This window comes from Heterocephalus glaber, unplaced genomic scaffold (assembly GCF_053883595.1).
Source record: "Heterocephalus glaber isolate CG9 unplaced genomic scaffold, H.glaber_assembly_v1.0 deba00001755, whole genome shotgun sequence".
In the NCBI taxonomy this organism is placed as follows: Eukaryota; Metazoa; Chordata; class Mammalia; order Rodentia; family Bathyergidae; genus Heterocephalus; species Heterocephalus glaber.
Window position 1 is genome coordinate 2,258,386 of NW_028258453.1, and position 15,943 is coordinate 2,274,328.

The window sequence follows — 15,943 nt, forward strand, 5'->3', positions numbered from 1 at the left end:
TTTTATATTTATTTATTTATTTAATTTTTTTGCTACGGGGGATCAAACTCAGGATCTTGCACTTGCAAGGCAGGCAGCAGAACCACTGAGCTAAATCCCTGGCCTGGCAATGACCTTTTTAACAAGTGGTGCAGGGACAACCAGACATTCCCAAGCAAGATGAACATGAACCCTCACCTCACACTAAACACAGGAGTTAATTCAAAATGGGTAAAATTCAAATGTAAGAAGTAAAATGATGCAACTATCAGAAGATGCCATGGGAGAACATCTTCAAGACCTTAGGCTTGGCAAAGATTTCTTGGATGTGATAATAAAAACACCACAAAGCATGTAAAAGAAAAAACTGCTGAAGGGCCAGGATTTAGCTCAGTGGTTTCGCCGCCTGCTGCATAAGTGCAAGGACCCGAGTTCGATCCCCGGTACCAAAAAAAAAAAAGCCAGAAAAAATTGCTGAAAACTGAAAATCTTTGTACTCTATAAGATGAAAAAGACTGGGAGAAAATATCTGCCAGATACATAATTAATAAATGACTTTATCTAGAAAACACAAAGAATTCTCTCACCTTAATAAGCAAGCCTAAGAAAAAACATAAAGGTTTGAATAGATTTGTCATCAAAGAAGCCACATGAATAGCTAGTAAGTACCCAAAAAGATGCTCAACGCATTAGTCATTAGGAAAACACAAAGTAAAACCATGAGGTACCACTTCACACCCTGTAGAACAGCTGTAATAAAGACAGTAACAAATGTTGGCGGGGATATGGAGAGATAAGGATGCTCACACGTTGCTAGTAGCAACATAAAGCAGTCCAGCCACCTGGACTTAAATTTGTCATCTGACCCAGTGATCCCACTCTTAGTTATCTGCCCAAAAGAAATAAAAGCATGTCCACACACAAAGACTCAGACACAGATGTTAGGAGCTCTGTTCACAATAAACAAAAATTGAACACAACTCAAGGTCTGTCAGCTGGTGAATGGATAAACCAAATGTGTGTGTCGTAAATGGAATACTGCTCAGCAGAAAAAGTAATGAATCGATTCAGGCTCTGACTTGGGTGAACCTTGAAGCAATTATGCTAAGTGGAAGAAATGAGACAGGAGACTGCATCCTGTGTGACACTGTTTATATGAACAGTCCAGGTATGGCAAAGACTCACAGTGTGTGGCAGCTGGGAGAGCAGGCACTGACAGGAAAGGACCACATGGTCCTCCCTGGGGTGATGGAAACACTGTACCCCAAAAAAGCTGACTTAAGCTGACAGTTGCACACCTGGAAAACTTTCTTTAAAAATCTTTGAACTGTACATTTGGAATAGCAAATGACGTATGTAAAACATGCCTCAATATAGTGGCTCCTCAGTATCTGTGGGGGACTGGTTCTAGGACTCCCACAGATACCACAATTGGCATTTGCCCAAGTCCCTTATATAAAATGGTCATAATATTTGCATATAAGCTACAGGCCTTCTCCAGACACTTCGAAACATCCCTACATGACTTAAAACACCTTATTCAATGTAAATGCTATGCACATAGTTGGTCTGCTCTATTGTTCAGGGAAAAATGACAAGGAAGAAAGTCTGTACATATTCAGTACAGACACAATTTTCTCCCCTATATATTTTCAGTCTGTGGATGTTTAACCCACGGAGAGGCAGGGCCAACTTTCAATGGCTTTACAGTGGCTTTAGAAAAAAAAAGAGTAAAATGAGATCATTCTGCTTTGGAAACCCAACCAAACTGGGAGTAATTTATCTCCTTACCACTGAGCATAGAGTCAGGGGAGGGTCATTCGTCTCCAGGCCTTGACACTGGGTTTGAAAATGCCTGATCTTCTAATAATCATCATGTGCAGTGTACAAAGTACTGAGGGAAACAGAGAGCAAAGTCCTCAGGCTGGAGTGAGGAAGCATAGACAATGTGGATTACAAGGGGCTGAAGGTAACCCGCCTTCTGACCTGCCCTGGGAGAGGCAGAGAGCAGGTGGCTGCTCCCCAATGGCTGCTCCGCCCCATCTCAGCAGAGCAGCTGGCCCCACGCAGGCTCCTCTTTCTGCCTGGCACAGCTGAGAACCAGACTCCAAATGCACACAGTGCAAACGCACTTCCCTTTCACGCCCAGAACTTCTCAGTTTTGTTTTCCAAGGTCTGAGTCACAAAAGAATAAAATGGTTAAGTCCAGGGAACTTATTCAGAAAAAAAGGCCAAACTCCTCTTCTTTCAGGCAGAGGAAAATAATCACATAACTTCATTTGCACTTAGAAGCTATTAGAAAAGTGGAGGCGAGGTTTGGGCACCAGCCATTGATTACCGAAATCTAAATATTGATATCTAGAGAAAATAACTGTCATAGCAAGAATTTCGTTTCTCTTACAAAAATAAGTCAACAGCTGCTTGGATTGTAATAAGGTTGCCTGCTTTGAACTTCCTTTCGGGTTCCTTTATCTCTTTCAGCCTGCAGTCTGCCTGTTTCCTGGGGGAGGAAGCTCCAACCCAGCCTTGAGCTGCTGAGGGCTAGACAACCAGACCCTGGCTGTCTGTCCTCTGCCCCCTCACCCAAACCAGAGTACCGTTAGCTTAGTATGAAGCAAACCCGGATAAATGGTATAATTAGAGGATGGAGTCTCAAAACTAGGTAGCAGATATTCAAATTTTGCATTTCCTCCAGAGTCAGTTTCATTGATTTGTCTTCCAAGGTACTTCTTAGAAGTTGTCAAATTTAATTCGAAAAAGATTTTTGTAATATGCTTTCTATATCCTTTTAAATTCTGTAAAATCTGTGGTAATATCCTCTAAGTTTTGATATTGTAATTTTAAAAAATGTATAATTGATATTGTGTAATAGGAAGAAAAGGTCTAAAGGAGCAGGGGAAGTGGGAGGGGTAGGGGAAAGGAAAGAAGGGAAAAGAAAAAAATATGAGAAAAGGAAAAAGAATGGAAACGGTCTTTGCAAATAGGGAAGGGTGGAGGGGGTGAAGGGAGGGCAGGGGAAGGGGAAAAAAATAAGAACCAAGATACTCATGTAATGATACAAGATCCCAATGACGAATGTAACTGTATTTTATACCTAAAATGTACCAATAAACAATGGGGGGCGGACTAGGTAGCAGATGATGTGTGTCTGGGCAGTAGCTGAAGGAAGGCAAGGTAAGCGGAGCCCTCTGGGATGGCCTGTTCAGGTATCTAGCACCGACACCCCAGGCACAGAGGTGCAGTTAATTCGGACCTGGTACCACTTCATAGCAAATGGCTCCCTAGCAGTGGGACCCAGGAAGGCTCACTTAATATGTAAGAGTGCCACTTCCAGCCCTGCCCTAAAGTCAAAATGATCATGCAAGTGAACATTTTGAATAGACTCAGGACGCTGAGGCATCCATGACAACACAACTGAAGACACTCATCAAAGAGGACATCCAGACCTGCTTCAGAAAGTACCAAGAACGATGGGATGAGTGTGTTTGAGATGAAGGGGAGGACTTTGAGGGAGATCAATGGCAATGTAGAGATATCCATTTATGACATTCCTATTTGGGAAAATGTAGACAGAACCAATAAGAAAACATACATGGAGAACATGGAGAAGGGCTGGGGTGGGCAAAGGTGACTCTCTCCAGGCCTAGCTAGTACACGCTAAGAGAGCAGACAACTCAAGTTTGGGAGAAACGGATTTTGTCACTAATGGCTGACCTGTTTCTGAGGCATAGAGCAGTAACAATCCCCATGCAGTCATGCTAACTTGGAGGTCGGGTAGCAGCTATGCCACTTGATGCTGTCTTTGTGTGACTGGATCTTCTGAAACATCATCCGATGGCAGGATGTGATGAACAGAGCCCACCAGGGAAATGATTATTGACTGCCTATGTACCAAGTACTTTACAAAGCTTGCCTAGTGATAGAAATGGTCCTATTCTTTAAAACACAGAAACTTTTCTCTATAAGAATATACTCTTACCATTAAAAAAAAAATAGAAAACACATAAGGTGAAGATAAAGTAAAACCACTTAAAATTCTACCATCATTAACACGTTTTTATGTAGATCTTCATATACAAATGCCTATTAAATTTGTACTGAAATAGTGGCTTGGTTACTTTTTGTCCCATTAGATTCTGAATAGTTACACTGTGAATATTCTGAGTAAATACTGGAGGATTAACTGACTATAGCTTATCATATACATGAAATAATTTAATCATTCTCCTACTGTCAGACATTTGGGTATTCCTAATTTTCCACTCTTTTAAACACTTCCTTGCATAAAGATATATATATATGCAGCATGTAACTCAATTTTGTATCTCTACTAGCCAAGGTCAATAAATTTTCACTTTTTATTGATTTCTTGGTTTTTGTGGTTGCTCTATAATGGGACTTAATGTTTTCTGCAATATTTACAAGTGACTATAAGGCCGTGGTTTCCTCTACTGCCTCCTTAAATTCCTGGGGCACTCTGAAAGGTAGGTCAGTATACTCTACTCTGCTGCCATTTGCCCAAGAACCAAGGGTTCTCCCTTTAGAACCAAGGGTTCTCGGGGTGCCCAGGTCTGGCCTGAACCCTTTCCCTTCAACCTCTGCCTGGACTTGCTCCCAAGGCAGCCCAACGCAGTGAAGAGCTTAGAGTGCCTGAGTATTTTCATCTCACCACTAGTCAGGAACACAATTTAAGAAACAGTATTAATGACTCACCACAGACATTATTCCTTTTCTCATTGGAATTCACACTTGCACTTGACCTATTTTTATGTTAAGTGCAAAACCTCAGCTAAAATTTGTCTTAACAAGCTTAAAAAGCTCCCCATCTCAGACATATTTTGAACTAAGGTCTCAGGTTGGTGAATGTATTCTTATGGGTTAACAATCTAATTTGTTTGCTGTAATTTTTTTATCCTAATACAAAAGCACATTTGCTGAGGAAGAACTGGTTTTGGAAGTGAGTTCACCTGTGACTGCCAATGGCACCACCCAAACTGCTAAAGCCCAACTAAGAAGCTAGAATTATTAACTCCTGCTTAACTCTGTGTGTGTGTCGGGGGGGGGGGGGGCAGAACGGAAAACATGGAATCAAAAGTGTAAATGAAGAAACTGAAATGATCACACTTGTTGACTAAGGAATTTGAGACACTTGAGATACTTGCTAATAACACAGATGGCTTTAAAGTTGATACAGGTATTTTAAGAGGTAGTAAAAGCCATTGTCAAATTTAGTACTAACAAAATTCCTTTCTCCAGTGTGTATGTAACCATATTGGTTTAGTAATATATCACTATATCCACTTTTATATCTTGTCTAATTATCACATCCAATTAAATCAGAAAAAACTTATAAATTTAATTGTTCTGTTCCCCCAAAGTATGTAAAATTTTATTGACTGAACATCTTTCTTCCTTGCAGGTCTTTTATACATGCATGTTTAAAAGCAGTTAAACTAATTAAAATGATGTTTTCTCCCTTGTACAGTACTCTAAGCTAAGGTGCTATTTCTTCAAAGATTCATTATCCACTGTCCCCATATTTTCTTAAAATAAAAGATATTCAGGCTGGGGATTTAGCTCAGTAGTTCCGCCACCTGCCTTGCAAGTGCAAGGACCCGAGTTCAATCCCCAGTACCAAAAAAAAGACAAAAGATATTCAAATGAAAACTGAATGCTAGATCACTGACAGAATCTGTAAAAACACAAGAGAATGTTCAAATTTCTACTCCATCATCAGGGTTTACAGTGTGAGGTGTGTGTAGAGGAGCATATGTGAAAAGTATCAGAGTTTGAAAAGTAATCTAGCAAATGAACAGTATTTTTTATCTTTGTGGAGAAAAGCTATCAGAAAAAATGTAAACCATGGAACTCACAGTCCAAGACCAAAATTTTTTTATAATTATGAACTTTATTTTTATTTACTATGCCAAGATTTTCATGAAAGAGACTTTACATTCGGTCTTTATAATTCACTTTACAGGCAAGTTCTAACATACAGTATGTACTTGGAACCAGTTTTTGAAGTCAATGTAAAAAACAATACTGTGGCTACTATTTTTGTTTTTAGTCATGTCTTAAGACTTTAAACTTTCAGGGTCAGTATTATTTTGCTATGGCAATGTTTTACCAAGAAGAAAGTGGGTAACTTTTCCTCAACAAGGTTAAGACATTATTTTTCATTAATAACATAATTGTACATTGGTGCCCACCATCATAATCATCTATACAAATGTATTCTCTCAAATTGCTGCAGCAGAAAACTTAAAGGAACATGTAAAAAGACCAAGAACAAACAGAATTCAAGCATCAGAATTAAGAAAAACAGCAAGGCCATCATCCCCAAGGAAAAATATAAGGTGTCTGTATTATAGTTATAATTTTCAAATGTGTGCATAATAAGCATGCAAACATAACTGCCCAAAGTAACTCAGCAACACGAAACTACCGTGTATGGTAGAGAGGAACCGGAGGTGGCGCCTCAGTCTTCTCTTTCTGCGAGGGCCCCTGGTGATTTCAAAGCACATGCTCTGGAGCCTGGAAGCATGAGGACCACGCTGCTGGGAAGACAGAGTGCGCCTCTCCCCCAGAGATGATGGCTAGGGGGAAGGTCACAGTCTCCCTGATGCAGTGACTGACACTAGTAAAACACTTAAGGGAACAATGGAACATTTAAAGAAAACAGTGCTTTAATGGAAAAAGTGATGTGTGGGGGATAGATTCTGTGAAAGGCTCTACTGATATTTTCAAACAGCAACAATTACAGAGGAATCCATTTCACTAAACAAAGCCACACCTAAGAGGAGGCATTTTGATATTTCAGGCACAACTCCAAGCAGTTAAGCTCATTTAAAGTGCAAATCTGATATATTCAGATTTTTACTTGTTAAAATAGTAAGTTCTCTAATATCTATATAAATACAATGAACAGTAGTCTCAGATGCCTGGAAATATTGCACAAATGAAAATGAGACTCCAAAAGAAAAATGCTAAAGGTCTCAATTATTAGAAACATTCTAAATTATGTAACTCTGTAATCCACTGTTTACTGCCTTAAAACCATCCTTACCTATACTTATAAACGCCTTAGGCCAAGCTTTCTTTAGAAAAACTGATGTGCATCCTATTAACAACCAAACACATTATTCCAGATTCTCTTAATTTTCTCTTTCACAAATGTGAAACTTAACCACCACATAACTTCTTCCTCAGGACTTTGAATTTAAACATTTCAAGTGTGTTTACTGATACCACAGTAACAAAAGAATTAGTGATCTAAGCTTTTGCAGGAGGAAGGCTTGGCCCAGAGCTGATCTGCAGAAGCAATAAACAGAGAGCAAGCCAAATATGAGAAGCTGAGCTCTGGTTATTCAGGACAGCATTACACTCACTTCCATTTCTGACTTCATATTTACGAAGGAGCTGACCAGCATGACACTGCAGCTTTTAAAGAAAACTGCAGGTGGGCCGGGGATTTTAGCTTAGTGGTTTCGCGGCCTGCTGCACAAGCACAAGGACCCGCATTTGATCCCTGGTACCAAAAAAAAAAAGAAAACTGCAGGAAAATACTTTACTTGTATGAGCATTCTAGCTATTTTTTCTCTTAAATATGCTTCATAATTATATTGATAACCCTATCTTCTGCCAAGAGTAAGGCTCAACAAAGGTACAGAGAAGCTGAACCATTCGTGGGTTAACATTTCTACAAATTCATCGGGGAGAATAAAAAATAGCAAAAAGGAATAAATTACCGGAGTCAATACTTTTTATGTTACAGTCAATGAAGACATTTTCTTTAGACTGGGTAGGTAAAAATAAAAATGTGAAAAGTTTCCCCTAAGGATAAGGCCAACGTGTAAATAATATTTCTTAAGGGTCTATACCAAACTTCTAAACAAACCAGGAGCCTACTATGTAATTCATTAGGTCAGTATCCTATTTGTAATGCATGAAATCTGTATTTTTTCTCCTTCAAAATGAAGGATCACACACTGCCTATCTACAAAGCTGCAGCTGTCCAGGCTCAGCTCCACAAACAAAGCAGAGCTCTAGCGATGGCGACCTTACACTAACAGTACCTGGACTAGGCAAAGGTTTCTCTGACAATAGCACAGGAAATGTGAAATACTGAGACAAATGAGTATACCATACTAGATTTGTGCTGCCCACTTAATACCAAGTCTAACAAAAGGTTCGCGGCAGCCTCACATGCATGGCTCTTGGGGGTAAAGCCTGGATCAGAATGTGAGCAAACACCACTTTGGGAATTTCCACTCAAGCATTTGAGATGTTTTTCTCTTAAAAGAGAACAAATAATTTCAGTAATGTATATTTCTTATAGGAATCCCTAGAAATTTGAATGATTTTTTTTTGGTCATAATTCCTTTTGATATATATTTGGTTAACTGATCAAAACATAAATTGACCTTGTAAGGTATTTTTGTCTAAAAATATTAATTTCAATTCAGTTAGCTTTGGATGACCAGCCTAAAGATAAGATGATCTCAGAGAATGGAAGACAAATTTACTGAACTGTCCAACAAGTGGCCCAAAGCATGATTGCATGCATACACGCGATGGCTTGGAGGTTCCACAGCTACCTGGGGTAGCACATTGAAATAAATGAGCATATTTCTTTTGAAATATCTCTTAATAAAACACCATTTCCCATGTATAGTCCTATTTTTTTTCCCAAATCTACTTTTCAAGGAACTGTCATTCAAACATGCACCAACTGAAAGGAGAAACCTAGGAAACCAGAAAAGCAAAACTATTATGAATTCTACCTTTCTCAAGAGTCTTAAATTTTAATTTTTTTCAAAATATTTTAACTTATTTTGCTATAGAAAATAAGCTTTAAGTCCCTATGTGTGGGATACTTATATCCCACCAAAATTTTGTGCAAATATTTCAAGTCCATTATTCCAGTCTTCGGATATTAGCAGTCAATAAATATAAATATTACAATAAAGACTTAATTTAAAATATATGCTGTGGAACCTTAAATCAGCTATGATGGGTAAGCCTAGAGGGTTTGAAACTGAACTGCCAGCAAAACTCTAGCACCAAGAGATGTTACAATAGATACAACATTACCAATGGGTTTCAAGGTGTATCACAAGCTCTCCATATCCACCCAGTACCAAAAAGAGCAATAGTGGTAATGTGTGCATGACAAACAAGATGTTAAAGCAAAATATAATTGGTTTATATACAATATTGAACATTTTCAGCCTGGGAAATCTACCTGTAAATGAATCAACTAGTAAAACTTGCTGATCCTAGTAAGGAAAAATAAAACTTACATAGACTTCCCATTAAAAAAGCCTGATCTCCTTTATTCATGACAAAGCTTTTGCATAGACCTTTTAAATATACAAAATACTGGCCAGAGCTCTGCTTACAGATGATTATCTTCCATTATTCCCTCATCTTTAGTTAAGTGGCAGCCATATTCACAAGGGGAACACGTGGAAAGGGGTGGCTCCAATAAGCAGTCAACACAGACCTGCAGCAGGTCTGAATCAGCAAAGCACACTTCTCACCTGCTAAGTGGAACGTTACGACTTTCTGGATATACAGGGGGATGGATGTATGATTAGCGACTTGTAGGCCTCCAAGATGGATAAGCAAGCTTTTGTGTTCACCTGAGACAAGTCTGCTTCCACGGTATGCACTTCAACCAGGATATAAAATGGAAGAGCCAAACTAGTGGAAACTTCCACATTTTAATTTTGAGATTTGGAGGCTTTCAATAGAATCTCCAACATGGTAGCAAATGGCACATAAAGCTATTACAGACTTTTAAAAAAAACCAAATTGGCAAGTGATGGTTACGTACTTAATGTATCTTTGGTTTAGGAAGACGAGAATATCGATTAGTGGCCAAACAATCCCCAGAATGCAAATTGCCATTTGGATTTTGCATTATTTCTTTCTGTCGTGCTAATGGCCTCGGGATGCTTGTCTTGGCCTGGAAGTTTTGAGGTTCTAGTCGAGGGTTGGGGTTGCCTTTTTGTTTTTGTTTGAAAGAGGTGGAAGGGGGACGGAGCCTGGACACTTTCAAATTCAGATTTGTTAGACCTGCTTGACCAGATGTTGGCTGAAGCTTTGCTGAATTACATGGTGTGACTATTGGTGACTTCTTACAATTGGGAGTCCTACTTGGAGATGATTCAGAATCTGGAGGAGGTGCTGAAGAACTCAAGACAGACGGCTTTAAAAGCTGCGAGGACTTGGGCTGAGATGGGTAGCCCACCAGCAGAGATGGATCTCTTCCAATTCTTGTAGCTTGGTCCTCTGTGCTTGACTGGGCAGGTGTTTGAAGAGAAGAAGGTACAAACTGCGTGTCACTACTTTGATTCTTTTTCAAATGGCAAGGCTCTTGAGCATTCGTGGCCATGTTCAAGTTCACTTCAGAAGGTGTACTCTTAGCTGCACCCACTGTGAACTGTGGGCTGGAGGGAAAAGGCTGGTCTTCCAAACCACTGCTGTTTTCCTGTTGCATGGCATGTGAAAAGCTTCCATCTGGATGTGCACTGCCCTGATGCAGGCCCTGGACCATGCACTCACTGTGGGCCTCGGTGTGTTGTGGCTTTGTTAGTTTTCCCTGGGCATGGTCTGTGGGTCTGGAAAGGCTGCTGGAAGGCTGTAGTACTTGAGGCTGTTAAAATTTAAAAATAACATTAGCAACAATTTATTTTAGTAATGAGACCCAGAAGTAATGTAAATAAAGTTTCATATAGAATCTGTTGGCACTTACTATGCTTTAATATGAAAAGTATGTGGTTTCTTAAAAGTAAAAAATGAACTGCAATATTCAAGCCAATTCACGAGACACGTAAGAGTGGTAATGCAAACAAAAAAATGACACTGGCAGTAAACACTGAACAAGCCCAAAACTGAACAGGGGAAAAGAAAACTCTAAAATACTTAAAGTACTGATTGATTACAGAAAATCATTCCTGCCTGAACAGATTCATCAAATATTTACAACCTTACCTACAAGAGACAGATGATTTCTATGGTACTTTTGTTCAATGGCCACAAGGCACTCACATTTAACTGTGATCTTCAGAATATTACCCATTTTAAAGGTCTTTTAAAAAATGAAGTTGTAATATGTGCACCCATGTTTATAGCAGCACAGTTTGTAATAGCAAAAGCTTGGAAACAGCCCAAGTGCCCATCAACTGGAAACTGAATAATCAAGAAGATGTAGGTGTTTTTATAAAATGGAGTACTACTCAACCATAAAGAATGAGAAACTAGAGACATTTACAGATAAATGGATGCATACTGAGGCCATACTCTTAAGTGAAATAAATAGGACACACATGTGTAAATACTGAATAGTTTCTCTGGTGTGAGAAACTGAAAGTGTAAGTAATAATTAAAATGAATAATTGATAATGTGACATAGGAAGAAAAGGGAAAGTGGGAGGGGAAGGGGAAAGGAAAGAAGGGAAAGGAAAAATTATGAGAAAAGGAAAAAATGGAAACAAAGTCTTTGTAAATAGGGAAGGGTGGAGGGGGTGAAGGGAGGACAGGAAATGGGGAAAAAATAAGAACCAAGATATATCATGTAAAGGTACAAGTACTCAATGATAAATGTAAATGTATTGTATACCTAAAATGTACCAATATAAGAATTTAAGGGAAAAAAATAAAGTTGTATACCATGTTTTAACATGCTGTACCTCTGTAAAAAATTAAAATTACAGCAGATATAGAAGATATAAAGTATAGAGTACGTTGGCAGCTTATGTGAAATTCTAATTATTTAAACAAAAAAGGTCAATACACTTTGCTAAGGCTAGCCTACCTTTAATATTCCTGTAGAAAAAATTTCAGAATAAAATGTTTGCAAAGTTCATTTGTTCTGTCTCACTGTCCTTATGGCTGACATATGGAAAACATACCTACCATACCCAAAAGTAAACACCCATTTAATAAAATTTAAAATGACCAGATGTGGAGGTATAGCTTGGTGACAGGTTGCCTAGCATCCACAAAGCCCTATGTTCCATCCACAGCACCACCAAAAGACAAGAAACAAAAACAAAACAACCCAGTCTTTGGAATGATGGCTGAGTGTAAAACAAACATGGAATTGTCTCTGACTGGAAATAAAGCATCAAACCCTGCAATAGCAAAGTTCTTAAAGCCAAGGAGCCTCCCAAGTCCTTCTCAGCATCTCACTGTGTGATTATTCTCTACAAAAATCACAGGAAGGCCAGGGATTTAGCTCAGTGGCTTCGCACCTGCCTTGCAAGCACAAGGTCCTGAATTTGATCCCCGGTACCAAAAAAAAAAAAAAAAAACCCAAAACAAAACAAAACAAAATCATAGGAAACATACAATTTCCATTACTTTTTAGCATCCAGTAAAAAAAATATGAATTACAAAAGTAATCTTCCAAAGACCCAACTGGTTAAATATATGGAGGAAGGCCTACCAGGTCTGCCTTGATATGGGGTGGGCAGCTACAGATGTGTAATCATTATCTCTCTTGCACAAATACTTTTTATTAAATAATTGTGATTGAAATATCAAGAGTCTGGAAAAAAGGCTTTGAAATGTGAACTTTAAAGGATAATTTTTTACTATTACAATAACTTTTTCACTGTGCTAACCCATAAATCTACACAAAAGCTCTAACGTCTCCAACAGAAGGGGGGACTTATTTTACTTCAGCATTTATGTTCCTCCTTTGCACCACCTTGGGAAGCCTTAGGCAATGGCCGTCCAGGGTCAGCAGTCAGGGACTGGACTGCGGCATGGCTGAGAGTGACTGGGTACAGGCTTACAATCAGGGAGCATAGCTAGCCACCATGGCACAGTCTTGCTGCTGCTTAAAAAACACAGGCTTGCTACTTAAAAAAAAAAAATCAAGGCAACTACTCAATGTTATGTTAAATCTTACCACAGAATATTTACAATAAATGAGGTTAGTGGGGCATGGTGGCAAACACCTATAATTCCAGTACTTGGGAGGCTGAAATCGGAAGATGGCCACAATTATTCAAGACCAGCCTGGGGTACATAAGTTCAAGGCCAGCCTGAACTACATAGTGAGACCCTGTCTTAAAAAACCAAACCAAATCAAACAAACAAAGAAATCATGCCAACTCAGTTGCTGCCTAATGCTAACTGCCCCAGACTTTAAAGACACTGGGCTTTTTACAATTAATTGCTGTAGAGATGAACAAACTGTCCTTCAGCATGGAAGGTACTAAAATTACCACTAATTAATTCCACAGATTCTCTCTGCGGTTCCCTAGAAAGAACTGACCAAGTCAAAGTGATCATATCCTAAGATTAATTGAAAAATGGGGCAGGACTGTATTAAGGAAACCAAAATCTACCGGGGGGGGGGGGGGGAGTAAAACATTAAATGATTATATAGGGATTTGTTTTCTCTTTTCATCTTCAAACATCATTAGGTATCCTTGTCTCAAGTTAAAAATCAACACAATTTAAGAACTCTGAAAGTATCAGTGACAATTGAAAAAACAACTTTCTTGTAATACGCCTATTGGCCAGTACCAACAAAAAGGTCTAAACATGTGCTATCCGCTCAAAGGGTTAAGAGGTGTAATATTCCAGGGCAATCCACTTTCCAGAGCCCCTCTGTCTCTTAATAAATTCTCCCTACTTAAAAAAAAAGGTATAATTTTCCAAGTAAGATAAAGTAATAAACTGATCAGGACAACCACACCTCCAGAAAGGGCTCACTGTAGATAAAGCACCCCTTTGCACTGTTCGGATCACACATTATCCCACTGACCACTCCTCATCAGAGTACTCAGTAGAGATTCAGAAAGAATGCCGCTTGTGTTACATGTGATAAAGTTCTACTTCAAATACTAAAGAATTGGGAAAAGACCAAATTTTACAGAATAAAACTTTGAGATTTTTACCTAAAAGGAATTGAATGGTTACACAAATTAGAAAGTGTAAATTAGCATCTAATTACTTGGTGATTTCTATATGCTAAATAATGCAGTCTAGATTTTTACTAGAAGTTAATTTTAACCAAAAAAAAAAGTTAATTTTAGTGGTATGAGATAATTTCCCTATCCCAAAATAAATGTCATGTTTTATTATTCGAAAACAGTAGTTTAGGAAATCAATACCACTACTATGAACAAAAATGTCTCTTTCAAAAAGAAAAGGGACAGTTGGGCATGGTGGCACACTTGGGACTGAGGCAGGAGATCTGAGAGTTAGAGAGCAGTCAAGACTACATAATGAGTTCAAGGCCAGCCTGAATTAAATAGTGTGACCCTGTCTCAAAAAACCAAAAAGAAAAAGGAATGACTACAGTTTGACAACCAAAGCGCTGGCTTGCTCCTGAAACGTGGAAAACTGCATGGAGAAGGCTGCACACTAAGGCCTGGATTGTTAATAATTCCTTCCTGGCAAGGTCCACAAGAAGCTAACCCTAACTACTAGCAAGCAAAAACAGAGTGGAGTTTTGATTCCTTGCTGCTTACACTACAACTTCCCCAAATTCTACACACTCATATAAAGGCAAAGATGTTAACAATTCATCTTGTTCACATCTATGGCTACTTCTATGCCATAAAAGATACCCTTACACATCTTCAGAATGAATTTAAATACAAAGGTCCCATAACCTCATGGATAATGAGACTAACAAAGAGCAATGTCAAAGACTATTCATTTTAAAAATATCTGTTATGTGCTATGAAGTGTACCAGGTGTGGAAAAACCTAGAGCTGAACATGACATTGTTCCTGGGCTTGGTGGGCCCGCCAAAGGAGACATTCAGGTAAACAAATGATGAGACCCTATCTCAAGCATAACAACATATGGGAACAAAACATAAGCCTGACTGGAAAGGTCACAAAAGGCATCCCAAATTTGCATTCAATCTGCACTGAGCTTTTAAAGGGTGAGTACTAGCTTGATAAGCAGACAAGAAGGGGAAACCATTCTGGGTAGCTGGCCAATACATGCTAGGCAGAGACAGAAAAAGCATGTGGTATGTTCCAGTCATTTCAAACTGTCAGACTGGATGTGGAGAGAACAGTGTTGGTGGAAAAGTGTGTAGGCAAAGACAACTCCTAACAGAACTCAAGTCAGAATAAGCAGTTCTGAGTTTTGGGCCATAGATGATGGCAGACACTGGTGAACATTAAGCAGAAATCGTTAAGACTCACCATGTGTTTCAGAAGGATCACTGAGAGGACATTCAGAAATGTAACTGGATGGCAGGAGATTACAAGTGAAACAGGTAGTACGGCCACTGCCAACAGCCTGAGTGAATAATCTTACAGGTTTAAAATCAGGAAACTGCTAAGAAAAAGAGAGGAGAGGGGTCTGAAAGAGATCTGAGGGTGTGCCAGGAAAGATGAGTCAGCACTCCTCTTCTGGGGAAGGTCTCTGGGTAAACTCAATAGTTCACTCATTTCACAGCCTCGGCACTTCACAAGGCCCAGAGGACAAAAGGACTCCCCACTCTGAGGGGTACTTCGGGAAACTCCCTGGAATCACCAGGTACCCTGTTAAGTGCTCATCCTTGCAACTTGTGCAGGGCTTAGTTACTGAGGCTTGGGAGACTAGGCCCAGAATTAAAAAGCTAACCACCTCTAAATAGATTCAACAACTTCAAATCTTGTATTATTTAGATATGTAAACTTTTTTTTTTGGTACCACGCATCGAAATCAGGACCTTGTGGCTTGCAAGGCAGGCGGCAGAACCACTGAGCTAAATCCCCGGTTCCAGATATGTAAACTCAAACATACTATTCTAAGAATTCTCACATTACGTGATTGCAGTGAGAAGGTCAAAGGTGTCAGCAAAGGGCACTACTGTTCAGCAATAGGCACTACCATCCTAAGGTTTGGTAGGCATCTTAATGACTGACTTACATGCCTATTCTGGATGGCTTAAAAAGCTAACCAGAGACCATGAACCCTACCCTAGTGGGTGTTTACC

The 15,943-nt window shown here is 39.1% G+C and overlaps 1 protein-coding gene across 14 annotated transcripts in view; it reads right to left on the reverse strand.

Moving 5' to 3' along the window:
* Nucleotides 1-5,867: 5,867 nt before the first annotated feature.
* The window catches only part of Ccser2 (coiled-coil serine rich protein 2), a 162,851-nt gene continuing 152,775 nt past the window's right edge, over nt 5,868-15,943 (reverse strand). For 8 of the 14 annotated variants that reach the window (XM_087201139.1, XM_087201137.1, XM_087201138.1 and 5 more), the window contains one exon: nt 5,868-10,639. In XM_087201139.1, the coding sequence (XP_087057265.1) occupies nt 9,818-10,639 (822 nt within the window). In that variant the 3' untranslated portion in view covers nt 5,868-9,817. The remainder of the gene's footprint in view (nt 10,640-15,943) is intronic. The other 6 variants (XM_087201141.1, XM_013066671.3, XM_087201140.1 and 3 more) reach the window with 3 other exon arrangements.